Consider the following 13,901-nt stretch of genomic DNA (forward strand, 5'->3'; position numbering starts at 1 on the left):
TTGGTTTTTAACTAAGCAAAATTACTGTTATTGGGCTGTGCCTTCTGAAGGTATATGTGATGAAATGTCCAGCACTCCATCAGATTTTAAAGCTTCTATTAGTGATTAGGGGTTGAGATTAGTTTCCAGAACTCCAGAGCAAAAACCTCGATTAACATTGACAGCTGTACATTCCACTAGCTTCAAATCCTAAACTTACCAGATGATTCTTGTTTTAAATCTCCCAACTCTCCTCCAAGCTTATTATTATTCGGAGCGAGTTCTCCTTCAGAACCAGCATATTCTTCAATAGCAGTGGCGTCAGTTTCAACTGCACCAGTGCCATCTTCCGTTATTAAAGCCTCTTCATCATCGTCTTCATATTCAATAGGACCAAACATCCATTCAGCTTGCTCAATCAATGCTTCGACTACCGCGCATTGACCACCCATGTCCGTCATCATACGAGCCATAGTCTCGTCTTCGGGAGCTGGACGTATTAATGTTGGACCAAATACAATGGCGAGATTCTTTACAGGCATACGATTGGCAGCGGAATGTGCAGCTACCAACGACAAGTGATCACATAAAAACTTAAGTGTAGCAAAGTTGGATGCTGGGAGATCATGCACCAAATCCTGATATGCAATCATGCGATCTCTCCATTCGTCCAGTCCTAATTGATGACGAATGGGGTAAGTGAGATACTGCTGAGATTTGCAACTGACGAATGGTCAGTACTGCTACTTACGGGTAGCATTAATAAGAGAAGTGTATAACTCATATGTACAAACAGGCTCCCTTCTACCACTTTGAGTAGGTATACCATCCCGTAGATATGACTTTATGACTCCAGTAATAACATGGACATCATTATCGTATAAGCTTTTACTACTACCCATATTATGATTGGTATGCGACCTGCTTCTACCAGTCACTTCCTTTTCTAATGGTGGAATATCTGACAACGATGACCGTGAGCTTTTACGATGAACCTGTTTAGATGCTGATGACGCACCTAAGTCATCGTCTAATAAGGCTTGCCCGTGAGAGGTATACTCTGGCGGAGCAGGGAGATAAATGGCTTCGGGATCGGCAGCAAACAGTTTACGTAGTCGATCTACTGTAGCGGCGGATCCAGATATACGATAAAGCCCTTCGGTATCAATACCAATCTCTTCCACTAGTTTTATGCATTTCTTCAAAATAACTGGGATTTCGCCATCCATTAAATCCATGCCATTCTTGGCACCTAAAAGACTATCTCTTTTAGGTCCAATACGCCGTAAACTACCAGAGCCACGAAAACCATCGTCGTCTCTCGCATTATCTCTTCTAGTGGCGCCAGCCATCCTGAAAAAGTTTGGTACTGAATTCAATACACCTGCACTCATCTTAGAAGCAGCCGATATAACAGCTGCATCTCTTATGCCTCGAGTGCTTTCCTTCTTCTTCAGTCGTTTCTCGTCTTTTTCCATAGCTTTTATTTCGGCAGCTACCCGTTTTCGTTCTTCTGCAGCTCTACGTTCCCGTTCTCGTTCTTCGGCAGCTCGTATCTTCTTCTCTTCTGTGGTTGGATCAATAGGGACTCTGCCAAAGCCAGACCCAGCAAATCCACTAAATCCACTAAATATTTTGTTCTTGGGTTTGTTATTTGACGAGCTTGGACTGACTGCTCCTGGTGAAACTGATGCATACGACATGTGCGACGTAGGCGAAGTAGGTGTAGTCGGGGATGATGGATCCATCATGTTGCTAGGCAATCCAGGGGACACCCTTTGTGGGATTGCCGGTGGTAGACTAGCAGCGGCCCGTGATGGTTGTAGAGATGATTCACGGACAAATGGTTGTAAATGATCACCTTCTGAAGGAATATAATGTCCTGATTGCACCAGAGGAGCTAATGGAGCGACAATATTTTGGGTTACAATGGGAGATGCTATAGGAGAGCCTGTTATCTTGGTGGATGAGCCTCTCGGAGGAGGGAGTATACCACCGTCATTCTGTACTATGGTTGGTTTACTGTTGACTATTACTATAGGAGTAGTGCTTCTCCCCTTTTCAGCTACATATTGTACAGCAGTCATCCATTGGACGACTTGGCCCATCTGGCTTTCAGAAGCTCTGAGATTAGCGAGGGACGATACAGGTGATGATTCAGTTAGAGGAGAAGCTTCTACTTGTAGAGGTTCGAATCGAATCTTGTCTAGACTCTGAGGAAGAGTCAGCATAAGATGAGTATCTACAGTGGTTGGGCTTGATCGATATGATATCATGTCAGCTTTGACATTGGGCAAGGCGACGTAATTAACCAAAAATCGCTTGTCATGTGAAAAAAGAAATGTCAGCAGCTTTACAATATATCAAGGATATAAACCGAAAACTTACTGGGGAAGCGACGAGATCAGCCAAAGTCAGCATGGTATCTTCGTATTTCCCAATTGTAGGTGGTGCACCACCACTACCTTCCTTCTTCTTTGCCGCATTAAACAAAGCAAACTGTTTTTGAAAACCGAGTTAGCAAAAAAAATTCCAGTCAATAGAAGAATAATTCCCAGACAAAAGCATTCAAGTATGGGACAAGTTGTCCCAAATCAAAGTTATTCTGGTTTACCTTTGGCCCTTTAGGTATAGGAGGCACAGGTTTACTATATAGTGACGGCGGCAGATAAGGCGGGGGAACCTGCCCAGCCGGACTTACAGCCGTGTCGATTTCGTAAAACATCAAATATGGGCCTCTGATTTCAGCAAACATGATTGTCCAATCTTCGGGGGGATTTGGTCTTTCATCTGAATCCAAATCAAAAGATTTCTTAGAAGGTACTGGTGGTTGTTTCGGTGGTGGGACCTGATTAAAAACTCCGGTTAGTCTTCGCATATTTGTTTAGCTGGGCCAACAAGCCTCGAGAATGCTATACATACGGGTGGTTTTTCAGTTTGGACTGGAGGGGGTCTAGCAGGTAGACTGGATATCGGAGCGTCCTTTCTTAGTATAAATCCAGACTTGAAGACCTTCCAAGATGAAGCAGTGGAAACGATAGCTTCGGCCTGCGACGCAGATAGTGCATCCAACACCTGAGATATCAAGATAGAAAGGTTTTCAGATAAATTACGTTTGTATCAACGCATTTCGCAAACTACAGGTCCACAATGCAGGAATTTGGTATAAGGAGCCAGCAGAAAGCACCGAGCCGACTCCAGATAGTCATGATCACAGCAGAAGACAAACTTACACCACATGGTTCCAGAATCAGCTGCGACCGTAGCTTGTCTTCATTTGAAGTAGGAGCCAGAGGTGGTGGTTGAGAAGAAGCAATACTAGAGGAGGCACCTCCACCACTTGCTTGACCGTGTTGCTGTTGCTGATGTTGGATCATTGTAGATTCGGGAGCAGGCAGAGACGAACTGTTTGGAGCAGGGATAGAGTCGGGCATGGTATAGATTACAGCTGTCTGCTAGGTATATCCTCTATACGATGTAGCTTTCTTCTCTTTGAGAGCTGTCAATACTTCACCAGCCGCACTTTGCTCCGAAAGTGGTGAGAACAAGCTCAAACAGAAACAAACTTGGTTTTATCAGCGGCCCTGGAGTGATATTAGATCCTCCTTCCTATCGATAGGTCGGTGTCTCTCTGCTCGGACTGGGTTCACGCAAAAACTTTTGACAATGAAGGTTTGGTTGAAGGCAAGAGAGAACAAACGGAGGAGAGAAAAAGAACAGCAACGAGTTATTGCGGAGCTAATAGACGCTTAAGAACGTGCACTTAAGATTAAGACCGTGCGCAACAGCACCACACACGTTTGATCATGTTATATTCTAGTCAACTAGTATGAGTTGAACAGTTGATCTTTCCAACCAAAGCCCATGCTTCCTGTCAAGGGAGGATTTAATGCTTTCCCTTGTCAGAGTACATGGCGAAATTCTGTTGAATGTTGAATCCTACCGCGAGAAATGGGTAAGCTAGACTGTTTTCTTATTTGAGCACACATGTCTGAAATGCAACCGTCTGCTTCAAGTACCTTGAGTTTTGAAATTGCCTATGCCGCCCTGTTGATGAAGGATGATGAGATACAACCCTCTGCTTCAATTATCTCGAGTTTGGAAACATACCTGAAGCGTTGCAACGTTCTTGTAACCGAGTTTTTGAAGCGAATCAGCAGCTATGACAGAGCGAAGCCCACTGTTTTATGCCGAAAAGGGAGTTATTTCATGCACATGAGCAAAAAAATTTTGACATACCCAGCGCAGTAGACAACAACCTCGTCGTATACATCGGGTACGACACCTTCAATATCGCGTTCTAACACGCCTTTTCCAATGTAAGTTGCACCTGAAATGTGCTCTTCATTCCATTCGTATGGCTCACTAGAAAGAAGCAGTTGGCAAGGAGTTTGGAAAACAATGTTGAGTGTCTTACCGAACGTCTATTAGATGAAAAGTTTTAGCGGCACCATGCACAGGGTCTGCAGTGAGTTTGGCACTCAATTCAGCAGGAGTTATCTCCTTGACAGTTCCGGAGGATTCAAGGTTCTTGACATAGTCCTTGAAGAGTCCAGATACAGGTACCGACGACGAAAAGAGACGCGATGGTCTTGTTTGAATGGACGAGCGTGCAGCCTAGTGTAATTGGTAGGAAATGTGAGGATTTGTGTTGACATTGCAGATACAGCGTGGGACTGCAATATCAAACAGCGGATTTGATGCACAGTGTCTTTGAGGCCACTCCCCATCCTTGTCGCTGCATTTTAGTATGTCACCAGCCAATAACGGGCCGCATTAGCATGCATCGGCCGTCGTTTCTCGTCCAACTGGTCCTCTTTGTCTGAAGCTCATCAAAAAACAAAACTTGTGTGTCAACTTTCGCTCTATTCGAGACTTGCCTGTAATGTAAGGCGTGCCAACGACCTGATAGCTGTCATCCTGTTCAAAGATGCAAAAGGTTGTCAAAAAACCGAGGACTAATAACAACTCTTCTCTTCTTTCGTCTTGCACAGAAACAAAAAGTGCACCAAGAACGTGTCTGTCAAGAATCAACACAGAGTGTATATTAGGAATAAGGGGCCAAATATCACCATTTTACGTGCCTTTTTATTATTCGATACAGAGGTTATATACATCTGACCATAGGATGTAATTTCCATGGAGCTCCAAGGTCGACAAATGACAAACAACACGAGCACTGGAATTAGTGTTGATACTGACACGACTCAATACTCCAGCTCAATGCCTATACAAGTCCCTGCCATACCAACTCCTGCCAATGACGCATTACCCTCATCCTCATCTGTGACATCAACATCATCACTCGCTATCGGATCAAGTGCCTTGCCAATATCAACTTTATCAAGCTCTAGTCCAAGTAATTCTCTTGTAAACACCCCTCCTGTGAACCCTCAACATCTCCAAAACATCCTTGTATGGGGAACTCGAATGATCAAGTATCCATCAAAGACCTCCTCTCGTCCTGAAGAACGACTCATCAAAGTAGACCTAAAGCCTGTATTGCAGATCTCCTGGGAATCGAAAAAGAAAAAGCCTTCTCTATCTACCAGTAAGTCATCTTGACTTGCATGTCAAGGCTCTTGGTCTATGTCAATGTTGTTGACACTTCACAAATGACATTCATTCGCCTGCTTTGCTTCCTTGTTTTGCTTCGTTCTTAATCTGGTGGTCTTCTTGGTGTCCTTGTTGAAACCCTTCTCAACCTAGTGGAATTACATGCAATCAAGGAAATACGAATGGGCCAAAACACCAGAGCCTTTGAAATACACGGCAAGAAACCCGAATACGAGAATCGTGCTTTTACAATCATTTACTCGGTCGGTGGCACATACAAGATGTTGAATCTAGGTATGTTTAGCTGTCATCCTTCGTGCGCTTTTGATTTTAGTGCATCTGATGCAGCTCTTAACAACTCTCTTCTAGTCGCGCCAAGTCCTGAAGCTTGTACATTGTGGGTTTTTGGATTGCACATGCTGCTAGCAAACGCAAATATGCGAGACTTTGGACCCGCCGAGCTCGAACAAACTGTAGCTGGTTGGCTTGGAAAAGTTTGGATTCAGGCTGATATTCGCGGAACTGGAAAACTCGACTTGGATGAAGTCACAAACCTCATGAAGAAACTCAACATTCAACTATCAAAAACTGAAGTCAAGAGTACCTTCAAAGTAAATATGGACTTTATTCGGCACCTGATCAGATTTGTTTACTCAAGATTTGTTTACTCATTCTCTTTCCATCCTTGTCTGGTAGCTGGCAGGAATCAATAAGATGGGATATCTGACTTTTGACCACTTTGAGAAATTGTATCGTGTCTTACGATTTAGACCCGAGATTGCAGAGTTGTTTTCAACATTCGCTATATCCGATGCCAGAGGAATGACAAGTAGTGAATTCAAACACTTTGTATACAATGTACAGCAGGTGCGTTAGTCAAAGATTGTCGATGACCAATTATCAATCAACTATTTTGACAGCAACGAATTCACCAACCCTACACTTGATTAGTGCAATTGGAATGAGGAGCGATATAATGAAATATTTAGAAAGTTCACTCCACAGCATACTGAAACGATGGACATAGATCACTTTTCTGCCTTTTTGGTCTCTTCAAACAACTCGATATTTAGAAAACAGCATACTGAGGTCTATCAAGACATGAATCAATCTCTTTGCAACTACTTTATAAATAGTTCTCATAACACGCAAGTGTCGCATTACAATTCTGTCAAACTTTTGATAATCCAGCTGACTCGTTTGTTCTCATAGGTATCTCTTGGGTGATCAATTGGCTGGTGAAAGTTCTGTGGAAGCATATATACGAGCTCTTCAGAATGGATGTCGTTGTGTAGAATGTCAGTCGAGATTTCAGAAGTAATGTTAAAGTCACGCAATCTCTGACTTGCAGGTTTTCTTTAATTGCAGTGGACTGTTGGGATGGACCTAATGGTCAACCCATCATTTATCACGGAAGGACTCTGTAAGTGATTATAATTATTCTTACAGACCATTCCTCTCTTTCATTCGTCGTTTTCTGACAAAATACACCCTTTCGAATTAGGACATCACGATTACTCTTCAAGGACGTGGTGGAAGCTATTGCAAAATACGCTTTTGTTGCATCGTCATACCCTCTAATAATGTCATTTGAGATGCACTGCAGTGTGGATCAACAAGATCATATGGCTAGGATATTACGCGAGACTTTTGGTGAGGCTCTGATACTCAAACCATTGAGTGAAGCAGAATCAGAATTGCCATCTCCTGTTGCTCTTATGGGAAAAGTTCTTATAAAGGTACCATGCCCTCTCATCAGCACTTCTCTGTGTTGAAGCTCAACATTCATGTTGCCTATGCTCTAGGGAAAATCTCTGGCATTTGAAAATCCATTGTTTCCTCTTGACGATGACCGCGATGAAGAAACAGAGGATGAAGATTCCTTTGAAGGTATGTCTGAGATGTTTCGTTTGCGGTACTGATTGAATCGAAAGCCTGACACCTCATGAATTAACGTGTTAGCATCTGGAACTTCATCCCCACCAGATATATCACCCGAATCTTCACCAGCTCGATTGCGAATGCCAAATCGACGAAAGCAAACCTATAATTCGGCAGCGTCCGTCTTGGAAATCCCATCGACCATCACTGAATCAATAAAGCGACGGTCATCACAGGAAGATTTGGCCATTGTTACTGGCGGTGTTGCCAATAAAAGGAAACTCTCTCCCAAGACACCTAGGAAACGGCCGTTAGCTAAAAGTCTGGCTGATATGATTATTTACTGCAAAGCTCGCCGATTTGTCGGTTTGCAAGCAGCTATGGGTAGGCATCCTGTGTATTGCTGGATCTTTTTTTGTGCTCACAAGTTATCATTTTCAAACATTTTCGTAGAGGCTTTTCGATATGATAATATGTGCTCCTTGTCTGAAGGCAAGGCGATGCCATTGGTCAAGACTCAAAGAGCAGAGTTTGTTGACTACAATCGCAAACACTTGTCACGAGTCTATCCTGCGCCAATACGAATCACTTCTTCAAATCCTGATCCCATGCCATTATGGTACTCTGGTTGTCAAATGGTTGCGTTGAATTATCAAACATTTGGTAAGCTGAGTTGAAACTAACTGTCAGATAACACTTTAATTTCGACTTTTTAACTCATTCCCTTCTTGCAGACAAGGGCTTACAGCTGAATCGCGCCATGTTTGCTGTCAATGGCCGATGTGGATATGTACTCAAACCTACATGGATGCACGCATCTGCCAAAACCAAACCCGATAGGACACCGATTCAATTGATTGTGCAAATAATATCAGGTCAACAATTGCCTCGTGCAAAAGATGCTATAACAACTACTCGTGAAGTGGTTGATCCATTAGTGGAAGTTGAAGTATGTGGATCTGATTCAGATTCTGTCAAGTACAAAACACGTGCCATCAGTAGTAATGGTGAGTTGTCGAATGCGATTCGTGTTGATGAATTGTATTTAATAATTTGCCTAATTCATGAATTTTCCTGCCTATGATTAGGTCTGAATCCAATATGGAAGGAAACCTTCAAATTCAATTTGCATGATCCGGATCTGGCCTTTCTTCGGTAAGTACAGTATCGTGTGGAGATGTATTCATGGCTTCTGCATCATATGTTCCTCCGTTTTTTTTGGTCTTTGCTTAAAGCCCAGCTCATCTGTCCGCAACTCTTTGATATGTAGATTCCACGTTTACAACTCTGATGCCAAACTCATCAGCGATACCATCGGAGCATACGCCGTCGCCATACAATCATTAGAACAAGGGTATCGCCATGTCTCTCTGTACAATCATAAAGGAGAGTTATTACGTTTTTCGACTCTTTTTGTAAGCATACGAATACGTCAAATAAGGTCTCCTATCAGCTCTGGAACTTTATCTCCAATCCCTGCGCAAGCAGTAGAAAGTAGTAGTGCTGCTCTCATAGTCAATGGTGACTCAGCATCCCTATCCACTACAATATCGGAAATATCATCAACATATAAATCACCGTCATCTGATTCCTCAATAACGCCTTTTGTCATCAATGGGGAGGTTGTGAATCGAGTTCCTATTGATGGGATTGGTGTTAAGGGTGGATCATTGGCTGAAGAAGTCCTTGCATCACAACAGCATCTAGCATCTCAAACGACCATGTAAATATTGTACGTTTTGCTATTTTGTATCTAGTGTTCTTATCACCCATCCCAATGTATTCACTTCCCTCTTAATGAGTGTCTCTGATTTTTCTCGCTATCGCGGTAATTGCGCACAAATCCTTTGTGTTTTGTGAGTTGTGTATTTACAGATCACATGAGAGTTATCTAGATCTATTTTTTACCAAAGTGCATCAGAGAACTCTCTAAGAATCTAAAAGACAACAAAAGGCAAGGTTTATCAGAGTAAAATTCGTGATTGAATTCTAGAATTCTAGTACACAACCACACCGCCGTCACTCACCGCTGAAGATCGCCTCCTTCTAAAACACCATCGATATCAGACTGCTCATACCCGGTCCGCAAATCCTTAATCATTTGGTATGGCTGTAAAACATATGATCTGATCTGAGATCCGAAATTGTTGTCTGGTAGTGCTGAATGGAGATCTGATTTGACTTGAGCCCTAATATGTGCGAGAAAAAGACAGAATCAATTGGCTGGATTCGATACAATGGTGAGGAAACTGTAATGTGACAACATACCTTGCTCTCATTTCACGTTCCATTAGTTTGGCTTTCAGCAACTTGAATGCGAGTGCTCGATTTTGGTGTTGCGAACGCCCGAATTGACACTACGAAATAGAGAGCTGATTTAGCAGCGATAACTCAAGTAAATGGATGCTCAGTCGTCTGTTCTCGACTGTTTTTTGCACACCAAAATCCATCTTGGCGAATCCCTACCGCAACAATAATCCCAGTAGGTATATGTGTCAGCCTAACCGCAGACTCTGTCTTATTGACATGCTGTCCTCCAGCTCCTTGCGCTCTCATGACTTCAATCTTGACATCTTTAACCGACACTTCTTCACCACCACTGGATTCATCAACTGAGGCATCCGGGTATACAAGCACAGACACGAACGACGTATGCCGTCTCCCATTTGCGTCTAGCGGGGATACACGGACTAGCCGATGTATTCCAGCTTCGTGTCTGAGCCAGCCATATGCATATGGACCTGATATTTGGAGAGTGGCTGCTTTTATGCCGTCGTGGTCTGTGGAAGATGAATCGAGGATTGTGGCTTCGAATCTGCCTGTTGATGCGGCCCAGCGTTCGTACATTCTGTTGAGATGTGGATGTGTGTGTTGGTGCAGTGGGAGTGAGGAGAAAATGAGAACATGGAATTACCGAATTAGCATGACGGCGAAGAGGCCAGCTTCAGCGCCACCAGCGCCGGATTTGAACTCTAGGAAGCAGTCGTTCTGATCTTCGGGATCTGACCTAAGGGTGACGTATAAGTACGGACTTGTTACAAGTTCATAAGGATTGAGGTTGACTCTTACATGAGGAGACGCACAGAGTACTTTTGTAACTTGTCCTTTAGCGATAAAATGTCTGAAGATACGTCTTGAATCAAGGCAGCATCACCTTCCTCACGAGCGAGTTCTACGACAATGTTGGAATCAGACGGACAGGCCAATTAGTTTGCAAACCATCCAATGAACACTCTACCTAGCATTCCCGACATGTCCTGAACCTGATCAGTGAATAGCTTGTATTCAGCCAAGTCCTGTCGTAGTTCAGCCAACTTTTTTTGGACTTGTATTGCTCTTGAGGCATCATTCTCCCATATCTGGCTATTCTAGAGTATGAATTGTTGAATCAGTCAAATGAATCATGAAATGGAGATATTAACTCGCCTACATCTAGTTCGACATCTAGCTTGTGAGCTTGATCTTGCTTTGATGCCCAGTCGACGTGGGAAGATACCATGTTTATTAAACGTAGTATTTCAGCATAGTCCTGTTCGGTGGCCGATAATAGTTTTGGCGAGTTGTCATTGGATGGTAGTTGGGTGGTATTTCTAGATTGCGACGATGCTTTAAAATGCCTACAATTTGAGCAGATAAAAGGGAGCGATCGCTTCAATGTTGGTAGCCTGGGAGGGATGCGAATCGGGTGTATGTAGGCAGAAATGGGTGCTAGCTGCCGTAATAGTCTCCTACTCATCTCAGATGCCAAAAATGCTATGATCAAGCGAAAAAAAAGTGGACAGTAGAGAAGAATGTGAAGCTGGTGGTTTCATCACGTAGATCCAAGCTGGAAATGAAGAACACATCTAGTTACTATGGATCTCGATACAATTCCATTCAATTTGCAATTCGACAAATTCTCGCAAATAAAAGTATGTGCTGACAACTGGTTCCTCTCTGGCGGTGGTGACTAGCCGCGAACGCGTCCCGACTTCCTTACGACTTGAATGAGAATTTTTTTAATAAGGAGTCTGTGTCATCTTCTACTGTCCCATCTTGCCAAAGAGTACACTTCAAAATCACAACAAACAAGCTTCGTTGAAACAGAGCAGAGACCCACGTTGGCGGAATCATCCACGACTCAAGCAAGTTTGAACTCGCTGCATGTGTGTCTGCCTCCTTTTCCATACTTGATCTGACGTCCTTGTCCTCTTGAATATCTAGTTTGTAAAAAACAAGACAGCAACTACCACGGGATTCACTCCATTCATTCAAAGGACGTCTCCTTCATTCCTACTGAAGCCAAGCACCGATAAACTGTTCAGCTCTCCCTTCCTTCTTGAATAACAAGCAACCATGGTAAAGTCAACCTATAACCTACAAGACATCCATGTCGAACGCATCCATCTACTTTATTGACCACATTTGCTGATATTCATACTCTTATTATTATTATTAAAGGGCATTCTAGAAAAAATCGCTGACATCGAGGCTGAAATAGCTCGCACTCAAAAGAACAAGGCAACAGAGTATCATCTGGGCCTGCTAAAGGCCAAATTGGCTAAATACAGAGTCATGCTGCTCGAGCCTACCAAATCGGGTCCAAAGGGTGAAGGCTTCGATGTCGTAAGTCCAGATCGGTCATTGTCGTTCTATTCAACCCCATTGCAATATGTATTTTCATATCAAACCTGCTTGTCTTTTAGGTGAGAAGTGGTGATGCTCGAGTGGTGAGTTTCTTCTCTTATTGTCTCCTTCTCCTTGTTTCTCAACGCAACCTTCACCATTCAATCTTAGGCTCTTATTGGGTTTCCCTCTGTTGGAAAGAGTACCCTTCTTTCAAAAGTCACGGGAACCAAGAGTGAGGCCGCTTCATACGAATTCACAACATTGACGTGTATACCAGGTAAACATTAGTCGTTCCCGATAAACAAGTGTCGGCGTGTTTCGTTCAGACCAACCCCACAATCTTACACTCTATTCAATCACCGTGATTAGGCAAGATACAACACGAAGGTGCTGAAATACAGCTTTTGGATTTGCCTGGAATTATAGAAGGCGCTTCTCAAGGAAAAGGTCGAGGTCGACAAGTCATTGCTGTTGTAAGTTTCATGATTCATTTCGAGCCACTATATGTGAAATCTACTGCCCATAACGCAGCTAATCAGTCTTATGCCCCTTCTCGATCGCTAAAAGGCTAAAACGGCAGACTTGATCTTGATGATGTTGGATGCTACAAAGGGAGTTCGTCAACGGGAGTTGTTAGAAAAGGAACTCGAAGCTGTCGGTATCCGTATCAATTGCGGCAAACCAAATATATATTTCAAGGCAAGTAAAGATAGATTCGTATACAGAATGAATAAAAGAATGTTTACGCCGACATATCATATCCAACAACTAGGTCAAGAAAGGAGGTGGAATATCCTTCAACGCAACCTGCAAAACTACCTACCTTAATGAACGCATGGTGTATCAGGTAAGATAAACTAAAGCCGGTTGTTTCATCGAATGATGATTTGATCTCAACGCTTCCTCGCCAGATTTTACACGATTACAAGATCCACAACGCCGAGGTTGGTCTGCACCTGCCGCCACTCAATGCATTTCGTGTTTGCGAAACCTCATTAACCCCTCTTTTTTCTCACACACTCGCAGATCTTGCTGCGAGAAGATGCCACCGTCGATCAATTCATTGACTGTGTACTTGGAAACCGACGATACATTCGATGTTTATACTGCTATAACAAGGCAAGCTGTTGTACCAACAGACACGGATAGTAAGGAAGCGTAACTGAACTTTTTGTAATCATCAGATTGATCAGATATCAATTGAAGAGGTGGATAGGCTTGCGCGACTGGTAGGCCTTCATTTCATCTCATTCTATATTTTTTTGCACACAAAATTGACTATCATTCATCCAACTGACGCTTAACAATCATCCTAGCCCAACACGGTAGTCGTGTCTTGTGAAAGTGACTTGAATATCAAGTATCTGATATCTCAAATATGGAAGCAGCTGGATTTGATGAGAGTTTATACCAAGAGGTGAGAGCAAAAAACATCATTGCCGAAATCTGCATCATGACACTGAATGTACCGACACTGTTCAACGCATTCATAGACGAGGAGAATTCCCAGACTTTTCAGATGGAATCATTGTCAAGAACAGTTGCACAGTCCAAGACATTTGTACACAGATTCATAGGAGTCTCGTGGATGAGTTTGAAGTGAGTTAAACCGTCATCTCATTTAATTATACATTTCGATCCTAAGAGCGTATTTTGTAGTTCGCACTGGTATGGGGAGTCTCCCCCAAGCATTCTCCTCAAAGAGTTGGGTTGTCGCATGTACTACAAGACGAAGACGTCATTCAAGTTGTCAAGAAACGTTAAAACAAAAAAGTCATCACTTTTGCATCAAACTGGTTTAGCTCATGTAAAAAAAGTATATTTTTAAATATAATGGGGTGCAAATCATGTCTACATGGTATAAACAGTGTGAAAAA

At 42.9% G+C, this 13,901-nt stretch overlaps 5 protein-coding genes across 5 annotated transcripts; 2 read left to right on the forward strand and 3 right to left on the reverse strand.

Moving 5' to 3' along the window:
• Positions 1 to 27: 27 nt before the first annotated feature.
• SmJEL517_g02050 (uncharacterized protein) lies at positions 28 to 3,413 on the reverse strand (the record flags this gene model as incomplete). Its single annotated transcript, XM_031167978.1, has 7 exons — positions 28 to 95; positions 200 to 655; positions 731 to 2,300; positions 2,368 to 2,478; positions 2,594 to 2,827; positions 2,902 to 3,054; positions 3,213 to 3,413. 7 exons carry the CDS (start codon positions 3,411 to 3,413, stop codon positions 28 to 30), a joined length of 2,793 nt encoding a protein of 930 aa, XP_031025941.1.
• A 452-nt stretch (positions 3,414 to 3,865) lies between these two features.
• On the reverse strand, positions 3,866 to 4,723 carry SmJEL517_g02051 (uncharacterized protein; the record flags this gene model as incomplete). Its single annotated transcript, XM_031167979.1, has 6 exons — positions 3,866 to 3,918; positions 3,999 to 4,026; positions 4,090 to 4,159; positions 4,219 to 4,344; positions 4,397 to 4,596; positions 4,670 to 4,723. 6 exons carry the CDS (start codon positions 4,721 to 4,723, stop codon positions 3,866 to 3,868), a joined length of 531 nt encoding a protein of 176 aa, XP_031025942.1.
• Positions 4,724 to 5,118: 395 nt separating this feature from the next.
• Positions 5,119 to 9,143, forward strand: PLC1 (phosphoinositide phospholipase C; the record flags this gene model as incomplete). The annotated part of the gene is made up of 15 exons (XM_031167980.1): positions 5,119 to 5,530; positions 5,689 to 5,829; positions 5,905 to 6,146; positions 6,232 to 6,402; positions 6,487 to 6,689; positions 6,748 to 6,833; positions 6,904 to 6,958; positions 7,040 to 7,274; positions 7,341 to 7,425; positions 7,498 to 7,800; positions 7,870 to 8,079; positions 8,151 to 8,423; positions 8,505 to 8,571; positions 8,687 to 8,770; positions 8,837 to 9,143. 15 exons carry the CDS (start codon positions 5,119 to 5,121, stop codon positions 9,141 to 9,143), a joined length of 2,874 nt encoding a protein of 957 aa, XP_031025939.1.
• A 177-nt stretch (positions 9,144 to 9,320) lies between these two features.
• Positions 9,321 to 10,915, reverse strand: SmJEL517_g02053 (uncharacterized protein; the record flags this gene model as incomplete). The annotated part of the gene is made up of 8 exons (XM_031167981.1): positions 9,321 to 9,345; positions 9,444 to 9,605; positions 9,685 to 9,773; positions 9,883 to 10,264; positions 10,331 to 10,423; positions 10,486 to 10,588; positions 10,655 to 10,784; positions 10,847 to 10,915. The coding sequence occupies 8 exons, from the start codon at positions 10,913 to 10,915 to the stop codon at positions 9,321 to 9,323; spliced, it is 1,053 nt and encodes a 350-aa protein (XP_031025940.1).
• An 836-nt stretch (positions 10,916 to 11,751) lies between these two features.
• SmJEL517_g02054 (threonine---tRNA ligase) lies at positions 11,752 to 13,788 on the forward strand (the record flags this gene model as incomplete). Its single annotated transcript, XM_031167982.1, has 13 exons — positions 11,752 to 11,754; positions 11,857 to 12,021; positions 12,102 to 12,125; positions 12,193 to 12,301; positions 12,394 to 12,497; positions 12,592 to 12,741; positions 12,797 to 12,871; positions 12,936 to 12,968; positions 13,051 to 13,095; positions 13,209 to 13,253; positions 13,341 to 13,441; positions 13,518 to 13,623; positions 13,684 to 13,788. 13 exons carry the CDS (start codon positions 11,752 to 11,754, stop codon positions 13,786 to 13,788), a joined length of 1,065 nt encoding a protein of 354 aa, XP_031025945.1.
• Positions 13,789 to 13,901: the final 113 nt, after the last annotated feature.

This window comes from Synchytrium microbalum (assembly GCF_006535985.1).
Source record: "Synchytrium microbalum strain JEL517 chromosome Unknown SmJEL517_scf0008, whole genome shotgun sequence".
Lineage (NCBI taxonomy): Eukaryota > Fungi > Chytridiomycota > Chytridiomycetes > Synchytriales > Synchytriaceae > Synchytrium > Synchytrium microbalum.